Genomic DNA, 18,721 nt, shown 5'->3' on the forward strand with positions numbered 1-18,721 from the left:
GAGTTGGGTGTTAGTCGGCTTTGTGATTCAGGTGAGTATCCTCACTGTACTTTGTGGGTCGAAGGCACAAATGTCGGCCCACTAGGATATGTTATGTAGAATGGTAGTTGTCTTCGTAACCCTTGTATTGGTATGTCGGGCTACGTCCATTGTATATTGGGTTAGGCCCATGGTATGACGGGATAGGCCCATTTGTATGTTGGGTTGGGCCCATTGATTTGGAAGGGTTAGACCCATTTGTATGTTGGGTCGGGCCCATTGATTAGGAAGGGCTAGGCCCATTGTTATGGGTTGGGCCCAATGTGAGGGTTAGGCCCAAGGATATGTATGGTGTGAGGTATTTTAGGGAACTCTTTAAGCTTTATGCTTATGATTTCATGTTTATGGTTTCAGGTATTTCCGGTACGAGAGGGAAGGGTCCAACGTGACTGCACAACGTCCCCCCAGAGTTTATTCCACATTGATAACTTTTGTTGTGATGTTTAAATACTATTTTTCACCTTGAATGATTTTGGGAACGAAATGTTATATAGATTATTGTTTTAAAAATGAAAATTTTACCTTGGATTTTCGGGACGTTACATGAGACAAAGATCCTTTTAGGTTGTATGTGTTATTCTTAATTGTTAAATGATTTTCACATTGTGCATATTGTTGTAACTTTAAAATTCCATCAGAAACAACCCTTTACTCTCATGATACTCTCTTTGTCGAATTCTTCAAAAGAAACCCTAATTTGTTTGATTCGTTTTATATACTTCTACTTAATAATTTATTTATATTAAGAAAAAATAGAATAAATGTAATCATCATTAACTTTAGAGGTGTTCAAGGATGGTTAAGTGCACTGAATTTGCATCTCACAAAGTTTATGAATTTCTTGAACCTAAACCTAAATAAATAAATAAAAATTAGTAAATTGGTCTTTTATCAACTAGTATTTCTAAACCTAAACCTAAATAAATAAATAAAAATTAGTAAACTGGTCTTTTATCAACTAGTATTTTTGACTCAATTATCAGGTTAACCAAATAACAACTTACTAATTATAAATATAATTCCATGTTAACAAACTCCACAAAATTTTCCAAAATACAACCGATGATATTTGTTTACAATAATATAATTGATAATACAATTGGTGATATCCGTTTACAATAAGGTTAAAACGTCTAACCCTGTTTTTCAGGTGTTATTACAATTTTTTTACATGTATTTTTATTAAAGTTTTTTTTTCAGGTCTTATTTTTACACTACAAAAGAAATTTAGTGTGTCCACACAATACACATATACCTTCCCTTAACTATATAGATCACTCTTGTATTGAACATAGAGGTGACGATTATGATTTAGTTATTTGTAAGTTTGTTGGTATGAGTTAAACTTAAATTTGAACAATTGAAATGAATTAACCTAAAAGATCAACTACAAAAAAAAACTAGTCAAATGGATTTTGTACCAATATAGATTTTGTAACAATATATAACATATTAATCATAATATAAAATTCTAGAAATAGATTTAAAAAAAGTTTGTGGAAATGTTTCGTTTTTACTGTTATCCGATTCATCGACCCATCCATATTGCCACCTAACTAAACATTATGCAAGTCAAATGACCACTTAAACACAAATTATAAATAAAGAATCCGAATAGAGGTGTTTTGTTGTTGTCATAACTTTTACATATAAAAATCATTGGTGAGCAGGTATTTTGTGAAAGGGTGAGTAAGAAAGATGATGGGAAATAGGAAACATTTTTCTAACTTGAAACATCATATTGTTTGCCATAAGAATGAGAACATCTATAAAAGGTGACTCATAACATCACAAAAATGAGTGTAGAGAATCAAAAGATTATGTACACACAAACTGACACTTCTTTTGGTGAGTCATCATTCTTGAAAAGCTTTAGGTGAACTGGGGTCAATTCGCAAATATGGTTTCAATTCTTGTACCAATTGGCAAGTTATTAGAAGTTGGAGGGTGGGTTGTTAAACTTAAGTGAAGAATAATAATATCCGCTCTCTGTTTATAAGTCTAGTCTTGAAGCTCACTTATTACACAGATTTTACTCCTTTCCTTTTCTTTCTGTGTGTATAAAAGTTCAATTCTTTTAGTATCTTTTCTAAATTGGAAGAAAAGTTAATGCTGAAAAGTGAACAAACATTCAATTTTTCCCCTCATTTCATCGATGTCGTTTGATATCAGTTAAATTCTTTGAAACTGTTGATCGGAAGATCCAAGAAGATATCTCTTTTCAATTTAAAATTCTTGAATTTAAATGGAGGGGTTCTTGAATTGTGTAGTTTTTCATGTGGGTATTGATCTTTTGAATGTCAGTCTTATAAATTTGGTTCAAATTTGTTGAAATTTGAAGAAACATTAGGTTTCTGTCAGGGTTAGGGTTTTTTAAGTAATTGGGGGAAAGAGAATGGGATTGGAGAGTCTGCTTATTCTAACAGTAGATCCACCAATAAAACGGAGAGCAGGGCTACGGAGAAAACAGGCAGGGAGAGGCTCTTACAGGGGGAGCTAGGTGTAAATTAGGGTTTAACTTTTTTTTGGGGGTGTGAAAGTTCATAATTCATTAGGTTGGTGGTGTAATTACATTAGGAATTGTTTAGAATTTTGTTGAAAGAAGATGGGGGTTAGCGCATTACATCAAGCTCTCAAGAATTTCTGTCTTAACACCGACTGGAATTATGCTGTTTTTTGGAAATTGAATCCTCAAGCTCGAATGTAAGATCATTTTACTTTTACATGTTCGTTAATCACTTATTGTATCTATCAAATATGTTATTGTTAACTGGGTCTGTTTCTTGATCTTCGTTATCTCAAAACCATCTAATTATTCTGTGAATCGTCATTGGGATCATAAATACGAATCAATTTTTATGTTTTTTGATGTGGGATCGATGGTATTTCCATGGATCGTATATATTAATTTGTTTAGGTGCCATTTCTTTTTGAATTAATTAGGACATGACTTAATCTTAACAAAGAAAGTCAAAAACTTTTTCCATTAAGTCATAACCTTTTCTATTTTCCTAAGCATACTGTAATTTCTCTTTCTCTTTTTTTTTTTTAAACGTCATTTATCTAGACAATATTGATTTTAGTTTTTCGTTTATTTTGGGTCAAAATATTCAGATCTGGAGGAAGCATGTAAAGAAGCTACTTTAATAAAAACTGATTATTGAGATAGATGTGAAATTACCTAACTATCCATGAATGCCTATACTACCTCATAAACCTTAGGATGTTCACAATTGCCTGTGATATGAACTTCTTGTAGGATGTTGACTTGTGAAGATGCTTATTATGACAAAAATGATCCTTCAGGGAGCAAAAAACCGTTTGATACAATGATTGGAAATTTGCATGAACAAGACCTTCTTGACCTAGCAGTGGCAAAGATGTCTTTTCACAGATATTCTCTCGGGGAAGGGTATACCACATTATCACTACACTAAAAATGTTTTTTCTTTTTCATTTAAAAAATCTTTATGATAAAAAAAATTCTCATGATACTTTTTATTTTATAGAATCATTGGGCAGGTTGCAGTTACAGATAAACATCTATGGGTTTCTGGTGATCAGCTTGTTAATGATCCCAGCTTGTCCTTTGAGGTAAGAAATAGCATTCTACTTTTAATTTCTATTATTAGAATATTATACTTTTGAAAAATATACTCAATTATAGAAAGTGAAAATTGTTTTATATGTTTGGATGACATGGCTATAAGTGGATAGATCTTTTAAAATGCAATGTTGTATTTAACCCAATTTATATTGCAATTTGGTGTTTTTCAGGATTATGATGGATGGAAAACTCAGCTGCAAGCTGGGATTAGGGTATGTATGGCCTTTACAACAAGTAGCATCCAATTTTTGTTTTTCTTTTTTCTATTACAATGAAAAATAAAAAATCTACCCAATTATAGCATTCCACTTTTAGTTTTTTCTTATTAGGATATTTTACTTCGAAAAATCTACCCATTTATAACAATGAGAATTGCTTTGTATTTAAAAGAATTTGCTATAATTGGGTAAATTAACAAATATATGAAACTATTTCTTGCAATGATTCATGATTTGTGAAATAAATTGATCTCTTCTTGCTATGCAGACGATTGTTGTTGTGGGTGTTATTCCTCATGGAGTTGTACAACTTGGCTCATTAAAGAATGTAAGAACAATTTTTTTTTTCTTTTCTATTCATTAAATAATTATTTGATTTGATTGAAGTTATAGATAGTTAGGTAATTTATACTTTTGTCTAAAATCAACAGATTCCTGAGGATTTGAAAATGGTGAATGACATCCGAGAGATCTTTCTTGAGTTACAAACTTCTTTAACCGGATGCATACCTAGCACTACTAGTTCATATAACGATACAATTACTTCCGTAAACTTCGGAATCAACAAATCCTACACAATATCCAATCCCGATCGAAACCCGGAATCAGGAATTCCCGTTCCTTCAAATTTCCAAACGCTAATGAACTCCGGAAATACAGATTCCCAAACCGAAACCAACACCATGAATACATCTTTCAATTTCCCAGCCGGATGCGAGTTATACGAAGCACTAGGACCCGCATTTTTTAACCAAAATGAAAATTACAATAGTCAAACGGTCAATGAGATGCCCGGAATCGGAATGAGAAATACCGATCATTTGACACCCAACTCGGGTTCCGAACATCTTCTTGAAGCAGTTGTGGCCAATGTTTGTCAAAGCGATAGTGAGTTTAGTAACTCGGTGAAATGGGTCGACCCGCGGTTCAATGACATGCAAACGAGCGGTTCAGGTTGTTATTCGTTTGATACTTATGGTTCTTCATTAGGGTTCTCATCGGCTAGTCATAGTAGGTGTAGTGAACCATTAGAGCAGTCACAAGAACGGGTGCATGTTAGCAAGAAACGGGCTAAACCCGGTGAAGGTAGTAGGCCCAGGCCCAGAGATAGACAACTTATTCAAGATCGTATTAAGGAACTCCGTGAGCTTGTTCCTAATGGAGCTAAGGTAACTTTCTCCCTACATAATGTTTTATTTTATGTTCTATTTTGGAACTTTTAAGGTTCTGTTTGTTACATGTTACATGGGACTTAACAGATTGTACTGTGTTTGACATGCATTAGACTGAGACTGGGACTGTAACTGACATTTGATGTCGATGGGACATAAATTACAGTCTCTTTGTACTATCCAAAAAGGTATAACAAGATGGGACAGGGACTCTGCTCTCAATCTCTCGTCTGTGCAAAAGACGTAAATACCTCATCCTTCTCAGCATCGAAAATAACCCTAAAAAGCTTTTCCGGTCCTGTCCCGTGTAGTTACACGGGACAGGATGGGACTGGTTCTCTAGGGCTATTTTTAGTGATGTGGATGACGAGGGTATTTACGTCTTTTGCACAGACGAGAGATTGAGAGCGGAGTCTCTGTCCCACCTTGTTCTATCTTTTTGGATAGGACAAAGAAACTGTAATTTATATTCCATCAACATCAATGTCAGTCCTAGTCCCAATCCAATGCATGTCAAAGGCAGTACAAGACTGTTTGTTGTGTCATGTATTGTGTAAAAAGTGGGGCCCGGATGTACTGAAAAGGGGTAGTTATGACTTATGACACAGTGCAGCATCGATTCGCTTCTGGAAAGAACAATCAAGCACATGCTCTTCATGCAATGTGTTACAAAACATGCTGACAAAATCGATAAATATGCTGAATCTAAGGTAATGCTTTTGCTCTCTGGATAAATATTTAACCAAGTTTCCCTAACTTTCTCTATTAAGTCGTTCTTTCTGTATTAAGTCAAAACAAATTTTTTGCAGTTGCTAGGAAAGGAAGCAGGCATACGAGGTCCATCAAGTCATGAACAGGGTTCAAGTTGGGCAATGGAGGTTGGGGATCAGATGAAAGTTTGTCCGGTAACAGTAGAAAACATTGGTACAAACGGCCAAATGCTGGTGGAGGTATGGCGGTGATTGGCGGTGAAAATCTTTTTTTTTTTTTTTTTGAGAAATAAACTAAAAAAATTTCATTCGATCAAATGCGCAGATGATGTGTGAAGAAGGTGTTCATTTTCTTGAGATAGCAGATGCCATTAGGAGTTTGGGTCTCACTATTTTGAAAGGCGTAACAGAACCCGAATGTGATAAAACTCGGATGTGTTTTCTTGTCGAGGTATATTAACTATTGTGTGTATAAAAATAAATAAATGAAGTTTGTTTCTATTTGCTATTTTAATGCGTTGATGCATGATTTCAGGGAGAGAATAACAGAAATGTTCATCGGATGGATATACTTTGGTTACTTGTTCAGATATTACAATCGAAGACACAGACTTAAACTTAGTTGGGTTGGTTTTTTGTTTATTTTTTCCATATCGTGTTGTAATTTAGCTCTTTTTTATTTATTTAAAAATTTGATGCGAAAATAATATATGTATTGCCTTCAAGTTTAGGTCTTTTGTGTCTTTGGGGAAAAAAAAAACTATGCATGTTTGTATAGTCATCAACATGTAACGAGCAATTGTATAGGCTTATATTGGGATTGTAAACTACAATGCTATGTTGTCTTTTATATGATCAAGTTTTAACCTTTTTGCATGAACACAAGTCCAGATGTTCTTGAATGTATAAGAAAAATGATGAAGTGTGTTCGGTATTCAACTTCAATAACTTGAAATGAACCTTAATTGAAGATTGAAACTCTTTGATTGTAAAGAATTAAAACCTTAGAATGCATATAATCATAAAAAAAACCTGGACTATACATCATATAATGAAAAGAAGCAATTTGTGAATGTTACATAAAAATTAGTTGTTAAAGAAAAAAGACTTGATCAAATGATAATAACAAATCGATGAGAAACAAATAATCCCCCCCAAAAAAAAAGTTGTCTAATCTTTGTCTAGTTGAGTTGGTTATTTCGATTGTATTTTTTTTTAAGCAAAAGCATCATCATCTTGTAAGTCTTCGTCTTCATTGGACATAGTGATATTGATAATAATACCATATGAACAAAAAATTGATGTGTCACCTAATTGCGTCTTTCACCCACTAAATTACTCTTTATAAGGTTGTGTTGATCTTAATTCTGAATTGCGGCTTCAAGTGGAACATATTATTACACTTTTATAAGGTTGTGTTTAAATGCAAGTTCGTCCACTACCTCTAAAAGTCGATATCAAGATCCTCCACTAAATTCTCAATGAAACACTTCCAATTTTGAATTTCTTCCAAACAGCACCTTTTAGTTCCCTTAGTTGTGTTTGTTGATTAGAAATTCTCTTTCAAAATGTTTATCAATCTATTCATATGAGATGAGAGTAGTGATGTATTTATCTGAGGTATGTATGAATAATATATGTATTAAAGATTTAAACTATCAATGTATCTACGTATAAATTGCAAATCTATGTTAAGGAGGAGGGAGTCGTTCCCACTGAACCCACTGCCACATCAGCTTTTCTCTTTGATTTTTTCTTCATCTTTCCGTACCCACAACACACGGAAATCCTATCTTTTTCAACCCACTCAACCCATTCAATTAAAAAAAATATACTAAACAACTAAAGTACAAGTCTTAAAACATATGGTACAAAAGAAAATGAGAGAGAGAAAGTAGAGAGAGAGGATGAAGTAGGTTCGTGAAACCAATTAAACAACCTGTCGAAGAGGAAGTGGTACCGGCGGTAACTCTATTGGTAATTAAGATTTTACCTTGATTATTTTGTATATTTTTTTAATTGAGTGGATTGAGTGAGTTGAGAAATATAAGATTTCCGTGTGTTGTGAGTTCAAAAAGATGAAGAAAAATCAAAGAGAAAAGTTGATGTGGCAGTGGGTTCAATGGGAACGACTCCCTCCTCCCTTATATGTATGTATGTATCCATTTGACACTAGCAAGAAAAAAAATGAACACTTTAATTTAAAAACAAAATCTTTGAAGGGATTTTAATCTATTGAAAGTCAAAATAGGAAAATGTGGAAAGAGTTATTAGGGATGAGGGAGTCGTTCTATTGAACCTATCGAACCCACTGTCACATCAGTTTTTTTCTTTGATTTTTCTCCATCTTTTCGAACCCACAACATATGGAAATCCTATCTCTCTCAACCCACTCAATTAAAAAAATATATAAAATAATCAAGATAAAATCTTAATTAGCAATAGAGTTACCGTTGGTACCACTCTCTCTTCGACGGGTTGTTTAATTGGTTTCACGAACCCACTTCATCATCTCTATCTACTTTACCTCTCTTATTTTCTCATGTACCATGTGTTTTAAGACTTGTACCTTAGTTGTTTAGTATTTTTTTTTTTTTAATTGAGTGGGTTGAGTGGGTTAAGAAAGATAGGATTTCCGCATGTTGTGGGTTGGGAAAGATGAAGAAAAATCAAAGAGAAAAGTTGATATGACAGTGAGTTCAGTGGGAACGACTCCCTCCTCCCTAAGGGAGGAGGGAGTCGTTCCCATCGAACCCACTGAACCCACTACCACACCAGCTTTTCTCTTTGATTTTTCTTCATCTTTCCGAACCAACAACACACGGAAATCCTATCTTTCTCAACCCAATCAATTAAAAAAAATATACAAAATAATCAAGGTAAAATCTTAATTCGCAATAGAGTTACCGTCGGTACCACTCCCTCTTCGGCGGATTGTTTAATTGGTTTCACGAACCCACTTCATTCTCTCTCTCTACTTTCTCTCTCTCATTTTCTCTTGTACCATATGTTTTAAGACTTGTATCTTAGCTGTTTAGTATTTTTTTTAATTGAGTGGGTTGAGAAATATAGGATTTCCGTGTGTTGTGGGTTCGGAAAGATGAAGAAAAATCAAAGAGAAAAATTGACGTGGCAATGGGTTCAGTGGTTTCAGTGGGAACGACTCCCTCCTCCCTAATAGGTTGGATATACAGCTCTGATTAAACATGTCTTTCCTCTTATAAACACCATGTATGCTTCTTTGATGCCCCGTTGTGGATTGGGCCACCAATCAAATAAGCATAAAATCATTTGGAAACGATTAATGGAATCGGAATCTAAATGCACCGCTATTTTTCATGTGTTTATTACTTTATTTGGCAGGAAATAGAATGGGATTAAAATTTAAATCTCCATGTAATCATAGGAAATATTTTGCTGCTTGTTGATCAGCTAGAAACATCTCTACGCTTCAATTTTGGAAAACTGGTGACACATTTAAAGGGGTAATAAACGGTTTAATTAGCACTAAATTGAACTAGCTACAAAGTTTTCAATTCCGAACACTGATCAGTGAGGCTTGATTGAAACTATATTTCATACTTTGTCCAATTAAAATCAATTGAAAAAAGAGGTTAACATTGATCGGTATTTAAGATGAGTGACAAACCAAACTCAACAACTCATATAAGTCACCTTAATGAATTGTTCCTTAAATCGGTTCGGTGTGTATACAATTTGTGTTGTATCTATTTGTTCAAACTCTTATTTTGAAATGATATCTCATATCTTTTCTTTTTAATAATGCTATATTGGTTTATGTTTGCTCTAAAAACCATGAATCTTCATATGGTGAGGCTTGATTGAAACTATATTTCATACTCTAGAGTGAGGTTCTAGAAGGTTTTTATCGCTTCATTTTTCTTTTATTGTGAAAATTAAGTTAAATTGAGGAGGATCATAGAAGAAGAATTGACAAATGTTTGTAATAGTGCTTTGACAATTTATAAATCATATCGATCTTCTAGTGGGCTCAACATACCTACTTATATCTAGTGCTTTGGGTATATGTCATGTTAAACATTGATGATCTACTACAATAAACTTATATATTATAATTATATTTTTTTGCCATTGATAATGATACCATATGTTCCACAGTTGTTGGCTGTTATATATATAGTTTTTTCATAAGACAATGGATTTCTGAAGATAGTTGCTTGGAGATTTTTTCCGTCAAACATCAATTGGAACGTGGTTTAGTAATATGATGACGTTCTCTTATGTTAGAAAACAGAAAGACCACACCGATATTGTAAGTATTTTTCAAATTAATATTTTTTCTTAATGCAGGTATTGAACAATCATATTAGTTATGTTATTCTTCAACATGATCATTGAATAATTTCATTAAATAAAATTATTAATTTGTAATATACTTACAATATCGAATGATCTTTCTATTTTCTAACATGAGAGAACATCATCATATTATTAAACCATGTCCCAATTGAAGATTATGGAAAAAATCGACGAGCAGCTAACTTCGAAAATCCATTGTCAAACTATATACATAACAACCAACAACTGTGAAACATATGGTATCATTATCAATGACCCAAATATATATATATATATATATATATATATATATATATATATATATATATATATATATATATATATATATATATATATATATATATATATATATATATATATATATATATATATATATAAAAGTTCATTATAATCGATCATCAATGTCTAAGATAACAGATGCCCAAAACACCTGATGTAAGTAAATATGTTAAGCCCACAAGATAGTCTATATAGTTTATAAATAACCAAAACACTATTACAAACATTTGTTAAATATTCATCCATGATCCACTTCAACTGTTACAAACATTTGTCAAATATTCATCCATGATCCACTTCAACTTAAGTTAATGTTCACAATAAAAAAAATAAAGAGATAATAATCTTCTAGAACCTATTTGTTCTGTTAGACAACAAAGATCGCATTCTTTTTTTGCTTCGTTTAAATAAAAGTTGTATCCTTATATAATTCTTTAAATAAAAGTTGTTCTAAAAGTTGTATCCTTATATAATTCTTTAAATAAAAATTGTTCTTCTATTCTAGGGCTGATCTCTATCATCATCTCTGTTCCATTTATCAATTCTCCTATCCCACCTAAGTCTATGAATTTATCTATCAATTCCATTACCTTATCCTACCTTATCCTTAGCCATGAGGTTCCAACATTTTTTCCTAAATTTTCTTAGGAATTGTTCCCAGGCATACTAATAAAAAGGTTCTTATATGGTGGTTTTCTTAATCAAACTTCACCTAATCATATTCATGGTTCTTAGAAAAACATACCAATAAAGCATTATTAAAAAAAATGAGATTTATATTCAAAATAAAAGTTTGAACAAATAAACATAACGCATAATATATGTGTACAAAAAAGTAAGGGTAATTCATAAGATGACTTATATATGAATTATTGAATTTGATTTGTATCTCGTCTTAGTCTTAAAAACTGATCAATGTAAACTTTTTTTAATTGATTTTAGATTACAATATCTGCTTTGTAGCCTCCATGATTTGTTTTTTTCCTTTACATGATTTGCTCATATGTGGGCTTAAACTTTAAACAAAATATATTAATTTACTAACAATCGAATAACTTCAATATCTTTTGTTCTGATTTAGGTTTAGACGGCAAAAAATTTATTGTTTCAAAAAGGATACCTAATATGGACATTGTTAGTTGTTAGAAATTTTGTTTAGAAATAATATTATTTGATAATTATAAAGTTATGTCGCTCATTTTGTACGAAGGACGAAAACCAGCTCAAGAACTCCAAAACTGTTATCAATCAAAATACTAAATCAAGAAAGATCAGATAGAGCTAATACATTGTTGCCATCATTTCGACAGTCAAACCAATAGGGAAAACAATTTCCATCATCATGTCAATCTTGAACACAAATCCATTAAAATGCCCATAAATATAATGTCAATCTTTGTGTGTTTTCATAAATAAGGGATTATTCTGAAAAATCAAGACAACAAATACTTGATTTTCCAATACACGACCAAAATAATATGAAATCTAAAAAATCACATTACTTAACAAAAACGATTTTAAAGAGAAAGATCAGATAGAGCTAATACATTTGTGCCATCATATCGACAGTCAAACCAATAGGGAAAACAATTTCCATCATCATTTCAATCTCGAAATAAATTCAAAGAAAACAAGAAAAAGAATAGTGTTAAAATTGCTATAATAGTCTTTGATCTATGCATATCGAATTACTTCGAATCAATAAGCAAAGATTGAACAAATTAACAACGCAAAAAAATAAATAAAACACTATTGAATCAATATTCAAACTGTGTGTGTTCAAGGAAAATGCTGCGGCGCAAACGATAGTATTTCTTTGCTTCAAAACCCTAACTACATTTGGTTATATAGACCGCGGATCCGGTTGTAAGTTCAGAATAAATGCACAATTGGCACAAAAACATAGTCTAAACTGCATTTTCATACCTTAAAAAACATATTTACTGCTTTAGTCCCTGTGGTTGACACTCTTTTGTAGATTTAATCCAAAATTTAAAACATAGATATGGAGTAGTTTCAAAATTGGTTTTTTTGCTATAGCTGTTAGTCGCAACTAGGTGCTTTTGAAGATAAAAAAATAAACACAAAATAAATTATACTTTTGAATTTTTTTTTAAATATTATTTTCATCATTTTTATCAAATAAATAAATAAATAATTTACCGTTTTGTTTTATTAAATGTACATAAAATATTTTAACAAATCTAATAAAATAGTAGAATATTCCAATAATTTTAACAATTCTAGTAGAATACTAAAATAATATAAAAAATTTATTTGAATATTTATAGTGTAATGTTCTAATAAATATTAGAATATTTTAATAATTCTAAAAAACTTCGATATAATGTATGAAAAAAATAATTTCTTTTTTTTATTTTATGTTCATTAAATAGAATGACGAAATTAATATATATTTTTTTTTCCAGAAATTTCCATTTATTTTTGTATTTTAGTAGATTTTTGTTGACAACAAAAATGATTGGTTAGGAATACATCTTCACCTCTCACAAAATTCTTTTGTTTTATTTGAACCAAACCCCATATATATATATATATATATATATATATATATATATATATATATATATATATATATATATATATATATATATATATATATATATATATATATATAGAGAGAGAGAGAGAGAGAGAAAGAAAGAGAAGAGATGTTCAAGTATTTAAAGTAATTATTGTGTGGTTGTAGGATTTAATATAAGTCAATCATTCTTAAAGGGTATTAATGTAATCTTACCTATTATTTAATTTTGGTAACTAAATACGTATTTAATTAATCCTAATTTTCTTCAACCTTGCCCTAGCATTCAACATACCTTTTAATGTTTGGCAAAAGAAACCATCGGCCATGTTCCACCAGCCCCTACCGCCATTAGTGCCTAAACAACCCACCCCTCACCATCACTTTATATATCTCTCTTTATCTCTTTCTCTACCTCTCTCTCTTTATCTCTTTCTCTTTCTGATTCTGAAAGTCGGTGATGGAGATATTGGGTGAGGGCTCCTGCTTTCTCCGGATAAACAAGTATGTACGCTTGAAAATCCCCCTTCTGTTCAGTAATTGTACACAGTGAGGAGTCTGCCGGCAATGGCAACAATCGGTGGAGGAAGCGGTTCCTCAAATCCAAACGCCTCATCGTCTGCTTCCTCTCATCAAGCCCCCAAAATCCTATTAGCCAAGCCATCTCTAGTCACTACCGCCAAGTACAACCGCGGAGCTGGTGGCGGTGGAGGCGGCGGTGGTCCCGATGATGCTTCATCGTCACTCCGCTTCCGCTTTCCCTGTCTGTTTGCTATGTCGATTCTTCTATTACTCAAAATTCAGGTATATGATTGTATCTGTGTGCGTGAATTGATTCTTTCAGTCGATTCAATGTCAATGAGCCCTTTTTAACATAAATTATACCAGTCTTGATTTTTAGGGTTTTCTTTGTGTAGAGGTTTAGGGGAGGTTTTAAGCCAGTGGCGACCTGTAAGTGTAACTCTAGTTGTAAATAGGTGTAGTGTAAAAGAGGTTGTGTCGATGACCTTCTTTTCATGGAAAATATCTTCAATTTCATGATCATTGGGGTGCCGGAGCTAGGGAGGGTTAGCAGGTTGTGCCCCCTCTGGTATTTCACCCCCAAAAGGATTTATGATCAGTTGGTATTGAACATAGAATCACTTCTGAAAGGACCATACTTCTGCTTACACAGGTTTGCACATTTAAACTCCCAAACCTTTCTTTACCTTATGCTAAATTGTGTTGTATGGAATGCAGACTGTTTATAGTCCATCGATTTTGGCTGAAATGATTAGACCTGATGGTTCATCCATAATATCAGTTTTGGGTGGTGAACCCTTACCTGTTGAGTTGGCTCATGAACTCATGGGCATACAGGTATGTACCTTAAAACAAGTAGATATTGTTACCATTTAATTTTGTGTTAATTATGGGTATTTTGTGATATGCTTTCTCTAATTAACTCCATATCTTTTAACAAATCCTGCAAGGAACCCTTGGACCTTGGTGTTCTCTTAATATCCATTTGTCACATTATATTGGAGGTTTCAAAAGGAGTTCATGATAACAACATGTGGCGTTTGATGGCAACGATATGATCATGGAATGTAATTGTAACATCCTGTTTATTTAATAAATAAATAAATAAAATTTATGAATGAATAATAGCCCTAAAATCCATAATATTCAGCATGATGTTGGTTTTGGGGGCCAAATGTTATAATTTGGATTATTCGGGGATTAAAGTGTAATTTCGGGACTTATTTTTTAAAGATTTTTAGAAGACGATGGGTGTTTGGTAAGTATTAGACCTATTATGAAAAGTTTTGAGAACTGAGGGTTGTTTAGTAAATTATAGATTTAATTTGAAAATGATTTTAGAAGTGGGGGTATGCTTGGTAATTATTAGGACTTACTATGAAAGGAATTATGGAAGCAAGGGCTAAAAGGTAAAATTTAGATTTAAATTGAAAACAAAACTGTGAGGAGGGACTGAAGTTGGATATTTGGATCGAAGTTTGGAAGGACACGGGATATACCCGACGACCCTTCTTTCCCTCTCGTTTTAGTGAAACAGAAACCCTAAACCTAATATGTTGCAGCAGCCGCCATCACCATGTGAACCTTCTTTAGCCGCCACCGATTAGCCACGATCGACCGCCACAGCTGTCGTCGGTGACGCCCACTGCCGACGAAGCCGGAAACCCAGAGCCATATCTCGCATGCTCCTGAAAGATCATCGAGACCGATAGAAGAACCATGAACGACGAAGTTCAGGCGTGAACGACTGGATGGTCATCGGTAAGGTTAAGTCGTGACTTATCTCTCCCATCTTTTGTTCTTTTCGTTGGTTTGTCGCTGTGACTGACGGTTGTGGTCGTCGGTGATCCTTTAACCACCGTTTCTTCTTGTTTCGATGACAACAACCTCCTAGTCGGTGGTTGGGAGCTTTGGCCTCAAGTCAATCACATGTATGTGTTGCTTTCGTGAGTTGAATGTGTTGGCATGAGTGTTTTGGCTAGAAACCCACCGCCACCACCTCATGGTGGTGGCTGCCACCATTTTCTGCTGCCACCAGCCACCGTAAGGGGCGGTTGTGTGTGTGTTTGTGTGTTTGTATGTGTGAGAGTGTACTTATGGGTGTGAAGTTGTTTATGCAATTTTTTGGCCGGAATACCCACTATGGCCGCCGCGAGTCGCCGTCGACCATCATCGCCTGAGGTGACATTGGGTGGTGCTCGACATAATGACACGGAGATAGTGCTTAAGATGACCGAGCTTATACAACAAGTTCGAAAAAGATTGTTGATGACCCAGCGCCACCAGAAGAGTTATATGGATCGGCAACGCTATGAGCTAAAGTTCCATGTTGGGGATTTGGTGCTTCTGAAGGTGTCACCCTGGAAATGTGTTATCTGCTTCAGGAAATGGGCTAGCTGGGCCCCAGGTTTATTGACCCGTTTAGAGTGTTGGCCCGTGTGGGCAAGGTGGCTTACCGGTTGGAGCTACCCGAGGGGTTGAGAAAGATTCATGATACCTTCCATGTTTCCTAGTTAAGGAAGTGTATAGCTGATGAGACAACTATGGTTTCTTTGGAGGATATTCAGGTCGATGATCGCCTGCATTACATTGAGAAGCTTATGGAAATTCTGTATCGGAGAGTGAAGAACTTGAGGAACAAGGTAGTGAACTTGGTCAAAGTTTAGTGGCAACACCTGAAAGGCTTGGAGTGGACGTGGGAGCCCGAGTTTGAGATGCGCAAGCATTATCCTGATTTGTTTCCCGAGGAGGACTTCAAGGACGAAGTCTGATTCTAGTAGGTGAGACTTGTAACATCTGATTTTTATGTAATTTCATTTTAGTCCTTAGCCTATTTTAATTTTACGCATTTGGTCCCTTGTTGTTTAAGGAATCGCAATTCAACTCGTACGTTGGGCGTACGTGAGGTACACACAACGTACTTGTGAGAACCCGAATGGTTGAAGCCATACTAGTACGTTGGGCGTACCTGTAGTACACCAGGTGTACTAGCCTAACCTCTAAACCCTAAATTTAAGGGTTTTCTCCCTATTTAATCCACCTTATAACTCCCTTTAAAATTTCTTATCAGACACCCTTCCCTCATAAGCCCTATAATCTCAAGTCTAAGCTTTGTGCGTGAGAGTTTGGATCTTATTGGTGTTTTTGGTGCTCCTTTGTTGAAGAAGAATGCTAGTGAAGAAGAAGGTGTTGCTTACAAGCTTGTAGATTCAAAGACTACATCACATTATGCATCTTTTGAAGGTATAAAATTTATACCTTGATGTGTTTCCTTTTTGATCTATATGGATGAGTTTTATGAGCTTTTTGTCCCAAAGATTGGATCTTTGTGAGTATGGAGTACTCCATAGTATATTAGTTGTCCTCTAATGCATTTTAGGTCTTGTAGATTCATAAAAATGGTTACTTTATGGTCCCTTTCTATCAATGCAAGAGCTTGGTAGTATTGAGTATGGATTAAGGTAGAGTTTTATGGTTTAAGCACTGCTCAACCATGCAAAGGCTTAAAGTTTTGGACTTTATGGATTAAGGCGTTATAAGAAGGACATATATGTGTTTGGATGCATGTCTTAATGATTAAGACCATTTTGGAGTGGTATTTGGGGTCAGACAGAGTACACCCAACATAGCCAGGTGAGACCCTGAACCCCCCTGATCATCGAGTAACGTACGATTTGGGCAATTCACTTTTGGATTAAGGTAGAGTTTTATGGTTTAAGCACTGCTCAACCATGCAAAGGCTTAAAGTTTTGGACTTTATGGATTAAGGCGTTATAAGAAGGACATATATGTGTTTGGATGCACGTCTTAATGATTAAGACCATTTTGGAGTGGTATTTGGGGTCAGACAGAGTACACCCAACATAGCCAGGTGAGACCATGAACCCCCCTGATCATCGAGTAACGTACGATTTGGGCAATTCACTTTTGATGACTTTCGACCTTTGGTCAAGATTTAGGGTTTTAGACCATGGGAGGGGAAAAATGGACTTTTTTTTTACCTTAAGGGGCTTAGTGTAAGGTTTGGATTGGTGAATCGAGTTGAGGACCTTCATTATTAATTAGGGTTAATTGTTGTGTTATGAGGCGGAGTCTAGTTCCGACAGTTCGGGTGTATGATTCATCTGTCATCGGTATCAGGTGAGTCTCCTCATTTATTCTTACCTGTATGGCTGAATAGTTGTATTTGTGATGACCAGTTATGTCTAACTGTTATTTTTGTATTATGGTGTTATGTATGAATGATATTACAGGTAGTCTCTAGGGTTTCTGATAACCCATAGGGCATATTTTTGCCTACTGGAACTGTTGATAGTCCCCAGGGTTGCTGATAATCTATGGTTGTTTATTTATGCTATGTTGTATGTGGTATCTTAGGAAACTCACTGAGCTTCATGCTTACAGTTTTTAATTTATGTGTGTCAAGTACTTCTAAGGATCGCAGAAAGGTGAATGTTTGATTGTACACACTCGCTGGAAAATTTATCACTGGGACAGTCTGTGATACTCTGATATTTTAGAATGATGATTTGTATTTAACACTTATGTTTTTGGATGACTTTGTTCATGAACAGTATTTTGGTAATTTAAAAATGAAAATTTTGGTTTAAAAATTGACGTGTTACGCAACAAAGGAAATGGTAAAAATAAACAAGTACAAATGCATATTACTCTTAGAACGTGGTCTTATTAATGGTTGGTGGCTATAGTTGGAGGTCCCATACATGCAAAAGCAGGAGACGTGCAAACCTAAAAATTTCTTCACTCGTAAACAAATCACCATGATTTTTGTTATACATTTTCTACAACCCCAAGCCATTTCAACTAACTCCAAAGTTTGTCAAACATCAGCCCATCGACGAGGTTTAACAAAAGAAATACAACAATATCGTTCGAAATTGCAACTATTTTTTAAGTTAAACCTTTTCTTTTAAGTGTGATAATACCAAACCAAACATCACTATTGATATTATATTTAGAGGGGTATTTCAGACTCGCATTTATGAATCATCAAACTTAAAACTAACTTGCTCAAACATTTATGAAATCACTCAACTCCAAGCTAATTTGGTTATTTACAAAATCAACTAACTCCTACCCGCAACTTATGTAATGTAACTCTTTATGAATCTAAAGCAGAAAAACTTAACCGAAACTAAATAAAAAACGGAAGCAAACCATAAAAAACCCAACTCCAATCCAAAAAAGACGCACATGATCGTAAGACTGGACCGAATAAAGACTAATCTGAAAAAAAAAACTATATGAGACCTATTCAGAAAAAGATCGAA

General features: G+C 34.0%; 1 protein-coding gene and 2 non-coding genes across 4 annotated transcripts; 1 reads left to right on the forward strand and 2 right to left on the reverse strand.

The window, feature by feature from the left end:
* The first annotated feature begins 2,045 nt into the window (after positions 1–2,045).
* Positions 2,046–6,631, forward strand: LOC111902489 (transcription factor EMB1444). 2 transcript variants are annotated; one of them, XM_023898315.3, is made up of 10 exons: positions 2,046–2,742; positions 3,299–3,451; positions 3,549–3,633; positions 3,817–3,858; positions 4,133–4,192; positions 4,296–5,033; positions 5,645–5,746; positions 5,846–5,986; positions 6,072–6,197; positions 6,282–6,631. In XM_023898315.3, exons 1-10 carry the CDS (start codon positions 2,645–2,647, stop codon positions 6,360–6,362), a joined length of 1,626 nt encoding a protein of 541 aa, XP_023754083.1. In that variant the 5' UTR covers positions 2,046–2,644; the 3' UTR covers positions 6,363–6,631. The 2 variants fall into 2 exon arrangements, with proteins under 2 accessions (XP_023754083.1, XP_023754084.1); XM_023898316.3 differs by having other exon boundaries at positions 3,346–3,451.
* A 5,000-nt stretch (positions 6,632–11,631) lies between these two features.
* On the reverse strand, positions 11,632–11,717 carry LOC111902513 (small nucleolar RNA Z102/R77). The gene has a single exon (XR_002853846.1). It is a non-coding gene; the product is annotated as a small nucleolar RNA Z102/R77 (small nucleolar RNA).
* Positions 11,718–11,890: 173 nt separating this feature from the next.
* Positions 11,891–11,976, reverse strand: LOC111902512 (small nucleolar RNA Z102/R77). Its single transcript, XR_002853845.1, has one exon. It is a non-coding gene; the product is annotated as a small nucleolar RNA Z102/R77 (small nucleolar RNA).
* Positions 11,977–18,721: the final 6,745 nt, after the last annotated feature.

Source organism: Lactuca sativa, chromosome 5, assembly GCF_002870075.4.
Source record: "Lactuca sativa cultivar Salinas chromosome 5, Lsat_Salinas_v11, whole genome shotgun sequence".
Lineage (NCBI taxonomy): Eukaryota > Viridiplantae > Streptophyta > Magnoliopsida > Asterales > Asteraceae > Lactuca > Lactuca sativa.

Bases quoted from the DNA above. Each gene is read 5' to 3' on its own strand.
- LOC111902489 (XM_023898315.3), top strand. From the start codon at position 2,645: ATGGGGGTTAGCGCATTACATCAAGCTCTCAAGAATTTCTGTCTTAAC. The intron at 4,193-4,295 runs GTAAGAACAATT...TAAAATCAACAG, and splicing joins AACTTGGCTCATTAAAGAAT to ATTCCTGAGGATTTGAAAAT. The intron at 6,198-6,281 runs GTATATTAACTA...GCATGATTTCAG, and splicing joins GGATGTGTTTTCTTGTCGAG to GGAGAGAATAACAGAAATGT.